Consider the following 14,355-nt stretch of genomic DNA (forward strand, 5'->3'; position numbering starts at 1 on the left):
ATGAACCATCAAAGTAGAAGAACAGACGAAACTGGAACATTTCCAGGGATTTTATAAGAATGTGCGGTGCAGACCTGCTGGTCAAGATTCAGAACACACACCCAGACATTACAATGTGCTTGTATTGTGTTAGCGTCTCTACTTGTGTAGCTATCTGCTATCTAGTGTTGTTTCATCCACCAACTTCTTTGTGTTCATGGAAAGTTTGCAAACAATGGGCAGAATTTAAGACTGCTATTTCCTACCTTAGTTCGCCCCTTAATTCTGGCGTATCCCTCGATGTCTGTGTGCCCTGTTGTCTCCTACCTTTCGTCGTCTTCTCCGCGCCGCCGTTCGCCTACAATCCCGGTTTCTCTCGGTATGCAAATTAGCTCTCTCGCAGCACTGGGGAGGGGCCCCCAATGCTGCGAAAGAACTCTCTCCAGCACTGCCTCCATCTTCGTCAGGAACGGCCTCTTCAGTCTTCTTCTTCTGGCGGCGTCTTCTTACTTCTAGGCCTCGGGCAGAGCAGACTACGCATGCCCACAGGCCCCGAGAAAATGGCCGCTTACAATACTATGCAAGCAGCCATTTTCTCGTGGCCTATGGGCATGGGCAGTCTGCTCTGCCCAAGGCTGGAGACCTTAGAAGTTACAAGCCACCACCAGAGGAGGCTGAAGATGACGCTGCTGAAGAAGAGGAGGCGGCGCTGGAGAGAGTTCTCTCGCAGCATTGGGGTCATCCCCATTGCTGTCTGAGCGCTGGGGTACGCCCCCAGTGCTGCGAGAGAGCTAATTTACATACCAACAAGAACCGGGATTGTAGGCGAACGGCGGCACGGAGAAGACAACGAAAGGTAGGAAAAGAATAGCCTTTCTTAAGGCTATTCCGACGTGGAAAAATGTCGTCTGAAGGATAGGATCGCTTTAAAAAGTGAACAAAGATTATGCAGTATTCAAAGGATAGGTGTTAGCTGTCTGATCAGTAGGGGTCCGTAGATAACAAAAACAGTAGCACCAAGTTCCCCTGCCTGAATACATCAGTGGCTGCACATTTGCGTCACCAGGCCAATTTACTCTATGGACTCTGAAGAAGCAGGGGCGAAACGGTCCGTCGGGGCTCAGAGTGGAGGTCGCAGCTGGTGAGCAGTAGTTTATGTATATGCTTCACATTTTGTCCTATGTAGGTTGGCTTATGTAATACTGGCATGTGTGTGTAACTTTACATTGGTTCTGTTACCTTATATGCTCTTACTATATAGTGGTGATGTGGGTATGCTCTTTGCAATGCTACAGATATTTTTCAATTAAGTGCCCTAATCTTGTGATATTGTGGGCAATAGGAGCCTATTTACATTTATATATACAAAATACTGGGCCTCTCTATACACACATTAATTGTGGGTGTTCTCATCCCCTACACCACTAGCAGATTATACACCTGCTGGAGCTGCTCAGTCCAGTGCGACCTCCACTCTTGTGTGTTTTTAAATGTTTTTATGTGTTTGTGTTTTCCTGATACCAATATTTTTTACAATTAAAAACATTTTTGTAACAATAAATTTACATTTAAAATCAAAAGAATTTTTTGTGTTATTTATACATTGATACTTAGTTGGTGCGTTGAGTTTTTGCGGGTATCTTTGTTTTTTATCTAGTATTGAGATTGCTTTGGGTTTGATATCAATTTACTCTATGGGACTGCTGGAGATGGCCAGGTGCTGTACTTGGGTATCTCCGACAGTCCCATAAAGATGAACACAGTGGCAGTGTGCATGTGCAACCACCACTATTCAAATGTGAGACCCTATAGCTGCTCATCCTCTACAAAGCTAAAGCCCCACATAGTGGGCCACAGCACAAAAAAAAAAAAAAAAAAAAGTGCTGCGGGAAATAAACAAGGCAGCAACACTGCTTCCATTATATCTATATGGAAACTGCCAGAGTTTTCATAGGTATAGTTGACCTGCTGCGATTTCCAAAAACTGTAATGTGTCCGCAAGTATTTTTCCACAGTGTGTAGATGGCAGCCAAACTACAGCATTTACCCCTTGTGGAGCCCCGACCTAAAATATATTTTCAAACCATGGTCCGTTTATGGACAGAACATAGACTAAAGACACAGCTGTGTGAAGGCTATGAGCTATAACTATGCTTCCTAATGGGCTGCAGCCGGTATTATAGGAGGAGCAGCTCTGCTATAAAGGGGCTCACAAAACCCTAAACTGACAAAGCACAGTGTAAAGGGGCACTCAGATTTAGAGAAGCGCAGTATGAGGTTATAAGGTGGGTGACTGAACTGGTATAGTATGTGCCATTTTATGTGATGAGCAATGGATGACACTGCGCCGGGCACACACTGGACAGTACTGTGTGGCAGTTTGTGGACCGTATGGTGGTACAACATGGATTTTGTATGGATATTATTTAGGCAAGTAATGACAAGATCAAGAAAAGGGTATGGGGATTACAGCACATGTCGTCAAGGACCTTCATACCACACATATGTGGTAACTTTGTGTTAACCCTATTGTCAATGTAGTTGCTTACATCACAGTCTATAGAATTGTGCACCATGACATTGTGCTAGAATAATTCACATCAACCGGTGCATTATACTGGCCACAAGCAAAAAAACAAACAAAAAAAAAAACAAAAAAAACAAAACACACCCACATATATGTAATGTGAAGCAATACATAGCTTCTGATCTAAAATAAGTGTATGCAAACCCTCCTAACTTTAAAATGACTCAAAATGATCTCTGAGATCACAAGCAGACATGGCAGAATGCCTAGACATGAACACCGTAGACTGGCATGAGTTTGTGTGCCAAACCTTCATTTTTTATTTTTTACAGTGCCATCTAGTGTAAAACTCTGGTATACTGACAGTGTCCAGACTGTGATAAGTAAGGCCTTGCTCACATCTGTGTTTGGTATTCCAGTTGGGGGAGTCTGCCTGGGTATTCCCCCCATGAACGGAATACCAAACGCAATTGCAAATGCTGAGCAGTAAAAGCACAAGGACCCCGTAGACTGTGAACTACTTTCCTGTCCGTAAGATCCCTGCAGAGATCTGGCGGCAAGCACAAGAACCCCATTATAGTCTATGAGGTCCGTGTGCTTACACTGGCACACAGCTTGCAATTGTGTTCGGTATTCCATTTCGGGGAGTCCTCATGTGTAGATGTGAACGAGGGGTAAGACTGGGCAAAACTAAATAATTCAGTGTTACCAACTGACCATAGGTGTATGTGGAACGCAGACGTCTGAGTAAGAGTGTAGGAGCTCTGCTTGTATTTCAGTATGTAATGTAATGTAGTAATGTAGATAAAGAGCTGCAGCGCAACCACCACAGATTTGACATGGCTGCAGTTTTTGTATCTATTACTTGAATAGGAGCTGGTCTCAGCTCTGTTCACAGGAATCGCACATCTTATTTGCATGGGGTCTGGGTTTTGCACCTTCACAGATCAGATACTGATGGCCTATCCGGTCAGCAGTAGTAAAACCTTTTAGGTTTTAGACTAACTGAGAAAGCTGTGCACGTGCTGCATACACTTTCATTGCACGCATGAGATAAAGAAGTTCAGGGACATCCAATCTCTAGATAGGTGCAGGTCCCAGGAGTGCGATGTGTTGGGAGGTGATGAGGGTCAAGCCTCAATCAGATATTGATGACCTATATAGCCTGTACCAGGTCTTAGACAAAGCTTTTCATAAACCAACTACTGAAAGACCGTGCCTGGAAAGTCTAGCAGCCCCTGAAGATCAGGCCGCTCATAGGTAGTATAAAACAACAAAAATAGGAATAATACAAAACCCATTTAATATTTCCTCTACACAAGCATGTCATACATTAAAAAAGGAAAGATCAAATGACTTATGAATGCAGTAAAGAGCTTCTCATCGGTGCAGACAGTACGAGCTGTGTCTGCAATCCACTAGAGAAGGTGACAAGCATTGCATTACATCACATACAAATGCAGACGGTATATGCCGCAGGAGATGTACCAGAGTCCATATACAGCGGGCAGATCAGCAATAGCTAGCACACAGTGCTAAGGTGCTAATCCATAAGATAAACTTCCAAGATAAAGAAAGTGTCATTAGCAGATGCCACGGCTGGGCAACCAGAAGATTATTATTTCTGTCTAGATCCAGGCAACACATCAGTTCTAGAAACATTAGTGAGCCAAGTGGATAACGTAAGACGCTTGCGATGAGTGACGCCTCTACACAATCTACGTCTCTCAAGTAATCACCAAATGACCTCAAAATACCCGCTCAAATTCAGACTGGTTTGTGGCAGGGTTCCTTCCCTGATTGGCTGGCTGTTGGGGCATGTGACCACCTCTTCTGCGAGGAGGGGCCAAATATTCGAACATAGACTGGTTGTGAGTGGAAAGCATGTTCTTCAAGTCAGAAGGCATGGGGTCAGACCAGAAGAAATCGTGGTTGAGCGCGTCGTCACTATCGATTCTCTGTGCCGGGTCCAAGACGAGCAACTTGTCTATGAGGTCTAGAGCATAAGCGTCTTTCACATAAGCCTTTAATCTTTCCTTTACTTTCCGCTTTTGACCTTTCGGCAGTTCCAGCTTTTGGTAGAGTTCATATTTATCCACATTTGGCCAAACCTGCAAATATGAGAAAAAAGGAGATTGAAGGATCGGAGACTAATTCTGTACTCTCTTCTTACCATGTCAACTCTGAGACCACAATTCTAAGGCTTTGTGGAAGGTATATACCCAACATACAACACTGCCCCAATCTATAATGGCTGATAACAGGGCCCAACAGATTACAAAGTCCATGGAACATCTAATGTGGAAGACTCTCCTGGTAGCAGGTATCATAGTGGGGTGTTGAATACATAGAAGGATTGGGCATGAACTCTTTCTTCAAAAAGGGGCTGTCTCATTAGCAACTCTTAATCCCAATCCCCAGTGATCAGGGCGACAGGCGACCAAAAGTCCCCCTAAGGCTTCCTTGTGAATGAATGCCAGTGCATTTATGTGACTGGTGCTCCATTCACCTATAGGATTACAGTCCTGGCAGCTACACAGAAGTAAATGGAACACTGGTCACACAAGCACACTGGCGATCCATTCACAAGGAGGGCTTAGGGGGGCTTTTAGTGTGATTCTACAAGGGACAGTCCAGCTTTACAGGCATTACTTACCTCGGGTGTAATAGAGCCACACAATTGGCTGATCAGGGTCAGCTGATGCTGCTCTGTATTTCCCTGCATGATAGGGCTCCTGGTCCACATTTCTGCCATGATGCATCCAGCACCCCACAAATCAATGGGCGGCCCATAAATCCGTTCACCTACAGCAAACATAAAGAAAAAGTTAAATAACTGAATATAAAAACTTCAATTCACATTTTCAAGAAATAGGAGCTCCAAATTTTACAGGAAAACATTTATTCAACGTATTTCAACTGAAAAAAAAAAAAAAAAAAAAAGTACCAATACTGCATGCATATATTTTGGATGTGGTTTTAACTGGCCCATGAGAATGCACCTTTACGGTCGAGTAGTGCAGTAGTTTTAGAATATGCTCATGTCCATATGTATAGTGTGCAGGAGCCATCCTGACCCTTCAATACAATAATGTAAGGCTAATTTAGACTGTTCACGTTTACATCCAACATGCAGTCCAATTCTGATGCATTAGACTGTTCACAAGCCCAATGTCGGACATGGGGCATGTGCACAGCAGATTTTTCCATGCAGACCCTTGCTTCGCATGAAACAACTTAGAGTTGTATTATGGTCCGATTCTCCAGACCACTAGAGCACTGGTCAATATGCAGTACAAGATTTCTTCACACTGACAGCACATGGACACGGCACCACAAACAAAAAAATACTGGTCAGTGTGAATAAACCCTAAAATAGAAGCGTCTCTGTGGCTACTTACCTAGAAGCAGTTCAGGAGGTCGGTACCAAAGTGTGACCACTCGATTGGTGTATCTGTTTGGCTGGCTGTTCTTGGCAAGGCTGAAAGCTCGAGCTAATCCGAAGTCAGCAAGTTTCAGGACGCCGTCTCTAGTGATGAGTACATTGGCAGCTTTCATGTCTCTGTGTAGGATCTGTATAGAAAAATAAACAGCATTCAGGCTCTGTTCACACTGAGTGTGTGTTCACAGTCAGTCTTGCAGCACTTTTTTTTATTTGGAGATTAAGACTGATCTGCACCAGACGGACACCTGGCGCAAATGTGAACACACCCTTACACACTACAGCGAAAGCAGGTACTCTAAGTGCAGAGCGTGGACTCACCTTGTTTCTGTGGATGTAGTAGAGCCCGTTGAGAAGCATTTGCATGACTTTCTTGATCTCGGAGAGGGTGAACTTGACGTGTGTATTGCTCAGCAGCCCAGCTAGGTCGTGCTCACAGAAATCAAACACCAAGAAGATGCTTCCTTTGTATCTATTATACTGGTTCGCTGCGGGAGAAACTAGGTGGGCAAGAGAGTCTCGGAAAGGTTCTGACACTCACAGCAGAAGCATATACATGAAGCATTATATAAAGTGTACCTGTTGCCTGGCACACAGCGCTCGTGCCAGCATCGCTCTTAACCATACTGGCAGAAGGCTGCAGCAGGCGACAGATTCACTTTAATACATGACAAAACCAACCAAGACCAATATGTACTTCTTAAGGGGAAAATAGATTAAGTAGATTTTCTATCCATTTTTTGTGCAGATAAATTCCCTCAATGTAGCCATGGCATTGTGCCAATATACATTGTACGCTGTAGGTCACACCCATGTAATGGGCAGGTCTCTACACAGCCCCACTACCATTTTACTAATAGTTCCCATCCTGAGCGGAGCCAAGTGGGTACAAGATTATTCACAATTGACTTTGGTCTTGCTTAGGTTTGTTACTGATGTAAACCCTCAGTGCCAAGGTGCAGAGGAAAAAAAGGTGAAGACCTCCACATTACATTAAATTACAAATCTGCACCTTAAAGTGGTTTTATGGCCTAAAAATATTGCTATTGTATCCCAAATATAGGAATATTAGATTGGCAAGAGTCTGATGCCCAGCGCCTTCACTGATCAGCTGTTCTCAGCAGCTGATGCACAGAGAATCGAACAGGAAGCAGACAGTGCTGTTCTGAGTGTAGTGGTCAGACCAGGGTAATACAGATCAACGCCCCTTAAAGAGGACCTTTCACCATCTCAAGGCTGTGCAGTTTTCTGCACCATGTCAGTCATGGGCGCCAAAAATAACGGGGTTCAGAACTCCGCAACAAGGGGGGCTAGAGACAAAATTCAAAGTGCCCCAGAGTCTGTGCAACAGTGCCTATGACATGGTGCACAAAACTGCACAGCCTTTGGGTGGTGAAAGGTCCTCTTCAACTAGAACGGGAGCTGAGCTGCAGTAACTAATTTCAGCCACTACACAGAACAGCACTATCTGCTTCCTGTTCCATTCTCGATGCATCAGCTGATGCCAACAGCCGATTGTAGCGGAGATTTCTGGCATCAGTAATGTATTTTGCCAAGAAAACCCCTTTAAGGCTGATTACATAGGGAATGGGCCAGGGAAAATCGGGAAAGGGTTTGTCTGAATTTTTCTGCAGCAAAAACCCACCATAAATGAGGTGTTTTTTGCAGCATAACTTTAGTAAGGACTGTGGGTTTCCCACTGCTTTCACCCTTTGTATTGTGCAAAGAGCCGCAGCAAAAATTGACATGCAGTGAGGTGTGAGCCCGCACTGCAGGTTTATTTCACAACTGGATGAGGTTTAAAAGGGTTTTTTTTTTCAGGCAAACTGGAAAATAGCAGCATTACCCACCTACCCCCCTATCCTCCGTTTTCGCATTTGGCCCACTGTTTCATTCCATGCTGGCACCAGTGGGTCTAGAACAAATGTGATCACAGTGGCCAATCACTGACCACCATGGTCGGACGCCAGTGAGATCACTGCTGATGTCAGCAAAATCAAACACACGATCACTGGCTCAGTCAGTGCCAGCACAGAATAGAACAGGGGACCAAACACCGCAACGGAGAACCAAGGAGTAGGAAAATCCCTGAAAGTCTTATCTGCTGTTTTGCTATTGTACATTGCAGCAGGTAGGACACTGGGAAGGCCAAGGCAGCCAATCTGCTGAGAGCGCATCTTGTGGGAAACCCAGCCTTACTGTTTAAGGGATACATCGGCATCAGTATTAGTCAGCATGCAGATTATACCATTAACAATACAAAGAGTTAAATCTACAAGAGGCAGACACACAACATTCAGCAAATTTAGGTTATGTCCACAGACTCCAGCTGACACCCCACCCACAGCAACCAATGAGGCATTACCATCAAAACTGTGCGGGCAATGGCAACCATGAGGGGAATTTTGGCCATGTGTGGCAGCCAGGGCATGTAGACATAGCCTTACATTTTACACTCCTCACATTTTAAAGCCTTTTTACTTGTGAACATGCCTCATAAAATGAATGAGGTCAGGCCTGCACACTTCTCCATACCCAGCGGCACACCATCTAGTGGCATTATAGGAGAATGCAAGCTGCAAAAATTCAATTAAAAGGATTTTCCAGGACTGCTTTTTTCTTTTTCTTTTAATGATCCCTATTGATAAAGAGCACTGACATTGTGTCACATTTCCTGCTATGAGAATGCAAAAGCAGATGTGAGTTTACTAAAAGTGCAGGGACAAGGATGTCACATGACGTGATCCAGGGATGTCACCACAACCCATTGCCATATTGTTTACATGAAAACATAATCTGTTTATGGAGCTGTGTGGTGACATTTCTATGACTGTTACTGCAGTTTGGTTTCATTGAATGAATGGAGCTGTAATACCAGATACAACCCATGGACATAGGTGGCACTGTTTCTAGAATATAGGTAGACATTTCATTGTCCTGGTCTAGGGTTATTCCTCCTGAGCCTCATATACACGTGCTTAGCTTGATTACTCATGTTGAGAGGGAGTGGGCAGATGCCAGACCTCACTAATGTTAGTGTATCCTTGTACAAAGATTAGGCATGTTGATTTTGACATGTCCCATCCCTTAGTTTTCAAGGACAGAGTCAAGAAGTGTCAGGACACTCACATACAGAGATACTTGGTGGGTTCATCTAACATTAATCCAATGTGTATGGGGCCCTTAAGAAAATATGTGGTTGGACAGCAAAAGATGAAAGAGCCTGTATATTAGATGCCCTTAGTAGGAAGATTTACAGATAGTTGCCCTGAATTATATTTTCCGATATGTTCTAGAAAAAAAAAAATGCAGTCCCAAAAAAACCCTTTAACTGCTGGCACTGAGTCGGGTCTTTGTAGTAATCAGCTAGTGACCATGCTCAACACTGTCACTGTTGCCAAGCACTAAATACATGCTAGTATTCTGAGATCAGAATATTCTGTACCTTTGGTCCTGCAGATCTCTATGAGGTTCACAACATTCTCATGTTTTAGGAGCTGAAGGATCTTGATTTCTCGAAGAGCAGTGATCGGGAACTGTGGAAAGTGAGAAAAAAAAATACAGTTATATCTGTTCCTGGGAAAGAAGTGTGGTAACTCATAAGTCCGCCATTGTCACCCAGGGGAAAAAAAAACAACTCTAAAAATAAAACTCACTGCACAAATAAGTGAATGCAGGGACATAATGATATTGATGACCTATCCTTAGGATGGGTCATCAACTTTAGATTGGTGGGGGTCTGACATCCAGAATTGTGAGCGCTCAGACCAGAAAGTAGCTGCAGTGGTCATTCATTGTGCGCCAGATAGAAGACTGGAGGGGAGAACTTGAATGGTGCTGGAGCACCAGGCAATTTAACAAGTATATAAAGCTTATTATGTTACTTTACACCATCACCTGCCTTTGCAGCCATTTTTTTTTATTAATCTCAGACACCCCCTTTAATAGAAGGTGAAGATCCTGTACATTCTTACTCGCCACTTACCCCTTCTTTCTCATTTTCCATCAGAACTTTCTTCAGGGCCACTTTCTTCCCCGTCTGTCGATGTTTTGCCTTGAATACTTCACTAAAAAAAGAGAATACACAGCTGGTCAGGGGGGCTCAGACTTACATGGGGTCATACAATGACATATATATATATATATATATATATATATATATATATATATATATATATATATATATATACACATACACACACTTATATTATAGGATTCTAAGGATAGGTCATCAATATGAGATCACCGGTAGACCAACACCCAGAGCAGATAGGGGAAAACTACAGTTGCACAGTGAACTACTTGTACCTTTATAGTAGTCTATTACTAATAGTATCCAATATGACGTTTATTCTATACTATTGTGCACCGATTGTCATTTTCTAGTGCTAAAATATTTATTATATTAATTAATAAATAAATAATTGTAACAGTTAAAGAGCACCATGAATTTCATGTTGTGTGTCTCTCTCTATATAATAGCAGAGGACAGCTATATACTATTAGGGTGTGTTCACACAAAGGATTTGCCACGGATTTGGCCTCCGAATCCAGAGCAGATTCCTCTTGGAATCTGCCTCCCTTTGTTTTCAATGGGAGACAGAGATCGCAGCAGGACGTGGAAAAAGAAGCGACCTACTCTATCATGCCGCAGATTCCGCCAGTGGGGTCTGCAGCTCAATACCCCCTCCTGCTTTGGCCCATTCACCCAGGCCTAATCAGCAGCAGGATGCTATAACATAGTGCTTGATGCACTGCAGCGGCATCTTGTCACAGCAAAAATGCTGGCAGTCTTCATTTTCCGCCATGTGAACATACCCTAAGTTTGATGCCTTCTACTGTCATGAAAAGTTATTGACATTTTTAGCAGTATAATAATAATACATTATATTTATATAGCGCCAACATATTCTGCAGCACTGTACAATTTGTAGGCTTCAAATAGACAGATACATAACAGAGAACGTCATTTCACACAATGGGACTGAGGGCCCTGCTCGCAAGAGCTTACAATCTATGAGGTAGAGGGGGTGACACAAGAGGTAGCAGGGGCGGCATTGCTTATGCAGAGGGCAGACAATTTTGTAATAGAGGTGACTGTCATTACACAAACAAAACTTTATGAGCCATCACTAGTGGTATCCTTTAACATGTGGATGGAGCTTGGACAGATAGCCTGAAAAGACATCATATCATGTGGGGTAATGTGGGAGCGGGGACAGAGGAGGGTTAAATTTTGGGGATTCTAATTATAGTACGGAAGGGTTTACGTTAGGAATTGGGATAGGCCTGTCTGAAAAGATGTGTCTTTAGTTTGTGTTTGAAGCTGTAGAAATTGGGAGTTAATCTTATTGTCCGGGGTAGAGCATTCCAGAGAAGTGGTGCAGCTCGGGAGAAGTCTTGTATACGAGCGTGGGAGGTTCTGATAATAGAGGATGTAAGTCTTAGGTCATTGAGTGAGCGGAGAGCATGGGTTGGGCATTAGACAGAGATGAGGGACGAAATGTATGGAGGTGTGGCATTATGGAGAGCCTTGTGGATGAGGGTGATAACTTTATATTTTATTCTATAATGAATAGGCAGCCAAGTATAATAAAGGTTATATTTTCGAATAATGAGGAAATTGGGATTTAGACACCCAAGGTCAGTTTATCGTTTATCCTTGTGCGCATAGTAAATCAAAAGGCCAGTATGCTGCTAGTTTCACTGGACTACAAAAGCTGGACTACACTAAAGACCACCATTCTCTGCCCTAATCCCCTTAGATTTGCTAATTCTATTATTCCAGCTTCATCTCCTTACACTTGCTAATTCTATAGAAAGTAATTTCAGCAGTAACTTAATTTACATTGCAAACATGACTGCCAGAATTACAATAGAAGTTCACACCTCTATTGTGACCCCTCCCTACACACAGACCCTCTAGACACATTTCCTACAGACATTAAATGGGCTGTCTCCAGACTATTGTTGTCTGTGGCAAACCTAAATGCAATTAACAAATAAGATCAGACAAAATGGCCGACCCATAAACATGTCCAGAAAATAGAACTTTAGAAAAAACAGATCACATAAAAATAATACACCAAATCTGACATGGACGGCCTATCTGAAGGGGTTAACTCTACGAACACCCCTTTAAATGGCAGCTCTCCGCATACATACGGTGACTGTGTAAAGCTATGTTCACACAACATGAGCTGACTCCTTATAACACAACTAAGTGACTTTAAGGGACTCTCCATAGACTACAAGGCCGTACAGCCTGGCACTGAGTCAGCTGTCAGACCAGACTAGTTGCTTACAGGAGTCAATCACAGCCCTGCTTACAAGTCTTTCCACCACGGCTACAAATAAGAGCTGACACCCGATTGGCCGATCTCTCACCGTCTCACTGCCTCCACCCCAAGCCCCGCAGAGACATGTGTCTTACCCGAATGTCCCCTGCCCGATCTTGGCGAGCCGCTCGTACTTGGAGACCTCATCGCAGTAAGGGAACTCCAGGGCGTCGTAGTTCTTCGCCATGGCCGGGCCTGAGGAGGACGAGGGAGGAGGCTCAGACCCGGACGGACCGCGGCTATCCGATTCCGGGCACAGGCCGCCGACCCCCGGCCTCTCCCGGTGCTGAGCTGAGGAGTTCAGGCTGGTGGCTGCCAGGAGCTTAGCAGATGATTGGGATGGAGAAGCCTGCAGGGCGAGGGCTGTCTAGCGGCTGCTGGCAGGCCACAGAACGTACAGAATGTCCGCGATAGAAGCGCCACAAGGTAGAATAAGCCGAGGGGGAGGCTGGGCAACAAAAGAAGGGCGGAAGCATCGCAGGAAGGGGCTGGGCATCGTGACATCACACAAAGATGGGGGCGGGAGCAGCATGTGGGAGGGACACAATGGGGCCTGCCCCAGATATTAGGTAGTGTCTATGATGTTGGGGGTGGGGAAGAACTTAGGGGGCAGTTGGCCCTGCTAATGGTATAGCTGGGGCAAGGACAATACAATAGACCCCGAAAGACTTCACTCACAGAGAGACAACTGACGGCTAGTTACTCATTGGAATGATTTCACTAAAGGAGTAAAGGAATAAAACATAACCTTTAATAACAGGATATTAAATCCAGAACATGTGAATATAACCCAAGTGATTAAACTTGGGTGATCTATTAGTTTACAATAACCAATCCCAGCTAGAAGATCACATTCCCATAGTATGAGATAATGTTTTCCATATGTACTGACTCTTATTAGCTCAGTAGTAACCTAATCCCACCAATATTCAAAGATACTAGGGTGCTGATAGTAGATAGGAAAGAGGAGGGGTGTGTAGGCTGAGCACAGTAGCTAGGTCAGTGGTCCCTAGGCCCTATGCACGGTTCAATTTGTATACCAGTAAAAAAACATATACCTATGTCTTCAATTTGGAAAAAAATCCTGTTTGATTTATCACTAAAGAAGGGTTCAGTGAATGTGCAGATGAAACTGGTGGGATCGGTACCTCAAACCCCTCAATCCCTTTTCAGCGTCCCATAATAGACTCATAGGCACTAACACCTAAGTACTGTGTCCTACCACAAAGGGCGTGGGAAGTGCAGTTGTTAATGCAAACTTTTTAGTTTTTCACTCGAAATACAATCCTCCTGATGATCTGTACTTGCTGATCATGCTGATAGACCCCCACATATGTGTGAATAGCCTTTAAAAAGGCTATTCAGGCACGGTAAATGTTATATTACACTAAAACAGAGGGGGGGGGGGGTAGTTTAATATAACATTTACGGTGCCTGAATAGCCTTTTTAAAGGCTATTCACGCATATGTGGGGCTCTATCAGCATGATTTTGCTGATAGAGCCCCTTTAAGTCAGTGAAATGTGTTAAGGAGCTTGACTACAATGGTTAGATAGGATTAGCATTTGTATGAGTCTATTGTGGGACACTGAAAAGGTGATATCCCTGTCTTAGCTATTCAGCCTCTATCTATTCACAAACAAAGGTTAACCCAAGAATTACTAGTGTCTCTGAGCTGCCTGTAGTAGACACTTTATAGAGAGGGATGTATATCATGAATACCTAGCTACTGTGCTCAGCCTACACACCCCTCCTCTTTCCTATCTACTATCACAGGGGTAGGGAACATACGGCTCTCCAGCTGTTGCAAAACTACAACTCCCAGCATGCACACTTGCTCTGCTGTTCTTGGAACTCTCATGGAAGTGATTGGAGCATGATGGGAGTTGTAGTTTCACAGCAGCTGGAGAGCCGAAGGTTCCCTATCCCTATCAGATTAGTGGGGATGCAATGGCTCAGACTGCCACTGATCACGAGAACGGGGTACCCAGCATGCAGCTTTTGGCTATTTACAGAACTCCCATTGGAATTAATAGAGTGATGCATGTGCTGTCTGGCCTTTGCTCCATT

General features: G+C 43.9%; 1 protein-coding gene across 2 annotated transcripts; it reads right to left on the bottom strand.

The window, feature by feature from the left end:
• Nucleotides 1-3,821: 3,821 nt before the first annotated feature.
• Nucleotides 3,822-12,733, bottom strand: CDK9 (cyclin dependent kinase 9). 2 transcript variants are annotated; one of them, XM_075260514.1, is made up of 7 exons: nucleotides 12,382-12,733; nucleotides 9,934-10,015; nucleotides 9,394-9,484; nucleotides 6,270-6,436; nucleotides 5,908-6,079; nucleotides 5,163-5,311; nucleotides 3,822-4,617 (listed from the first exon to the last, which is right to left on the bottom strand). In XM_075260514.1, the coding sequence occupies exons 1-7, from the start codon at nucleotides 12,471-12,473 to the stop codon at nucleotides 4,255-4,257; spliced, it is 1,116 nt and encodes a 371-aa protein (XP_075116615.1). In that variant the 5' UTR covers nucleotides 12,474-12,733; the 3' UTR covers nucleotides 3,822-4,254. The 2 variants fall into 2 exon arrangements, with proteins under 2 accessions (XP_075116615.1, XP_075116614.1); XM_075260513.1 differs by having other exon boundaries at nucleotides 6,270-6,448.
• Nucleotides 12,734-14,355: the final 1,622 nt, after the last annotated feature.

Source organism: Leptodactylus fuscus, chromosome 11 (assembly GCF_031893055.1).
Source record: "Leptodactylus fuscus isolate aLepFus1 chromosome 11, aLepFus1.hap2, whole genome shotgun sequence".
Taxonomy (NCBI): domain Eukaryota; kingdom Metazoa; phylum Chordata; class Amphibia; order Anura; family Leptodactylidae; genus Leptodactylus; species Leptodactylus fuscus.

Coding starts and splice junctions, on each gene's coding strand:
- CDK9 (XM_075260513.1), bottom strand. CDS start 12,473: ATGGCGAAGAACTACGACGCCCTGGAGTTCCCTTACTGCGATGAGGTC. Junction 6,449..9,393: donor AGAGATCTGCAGGACCAAAG/GTACAGAATATT, acceptor TTGCCCACCTAG/TTTCTCCCGCAGCGAACCAG. Junction 4,618..5,162: donor GTGGCTCTATTACACCCGAG/GTAAGTAATGCC, acceptor TCATATTTGCAG/GTTTGGCCAAATGTGGATAA.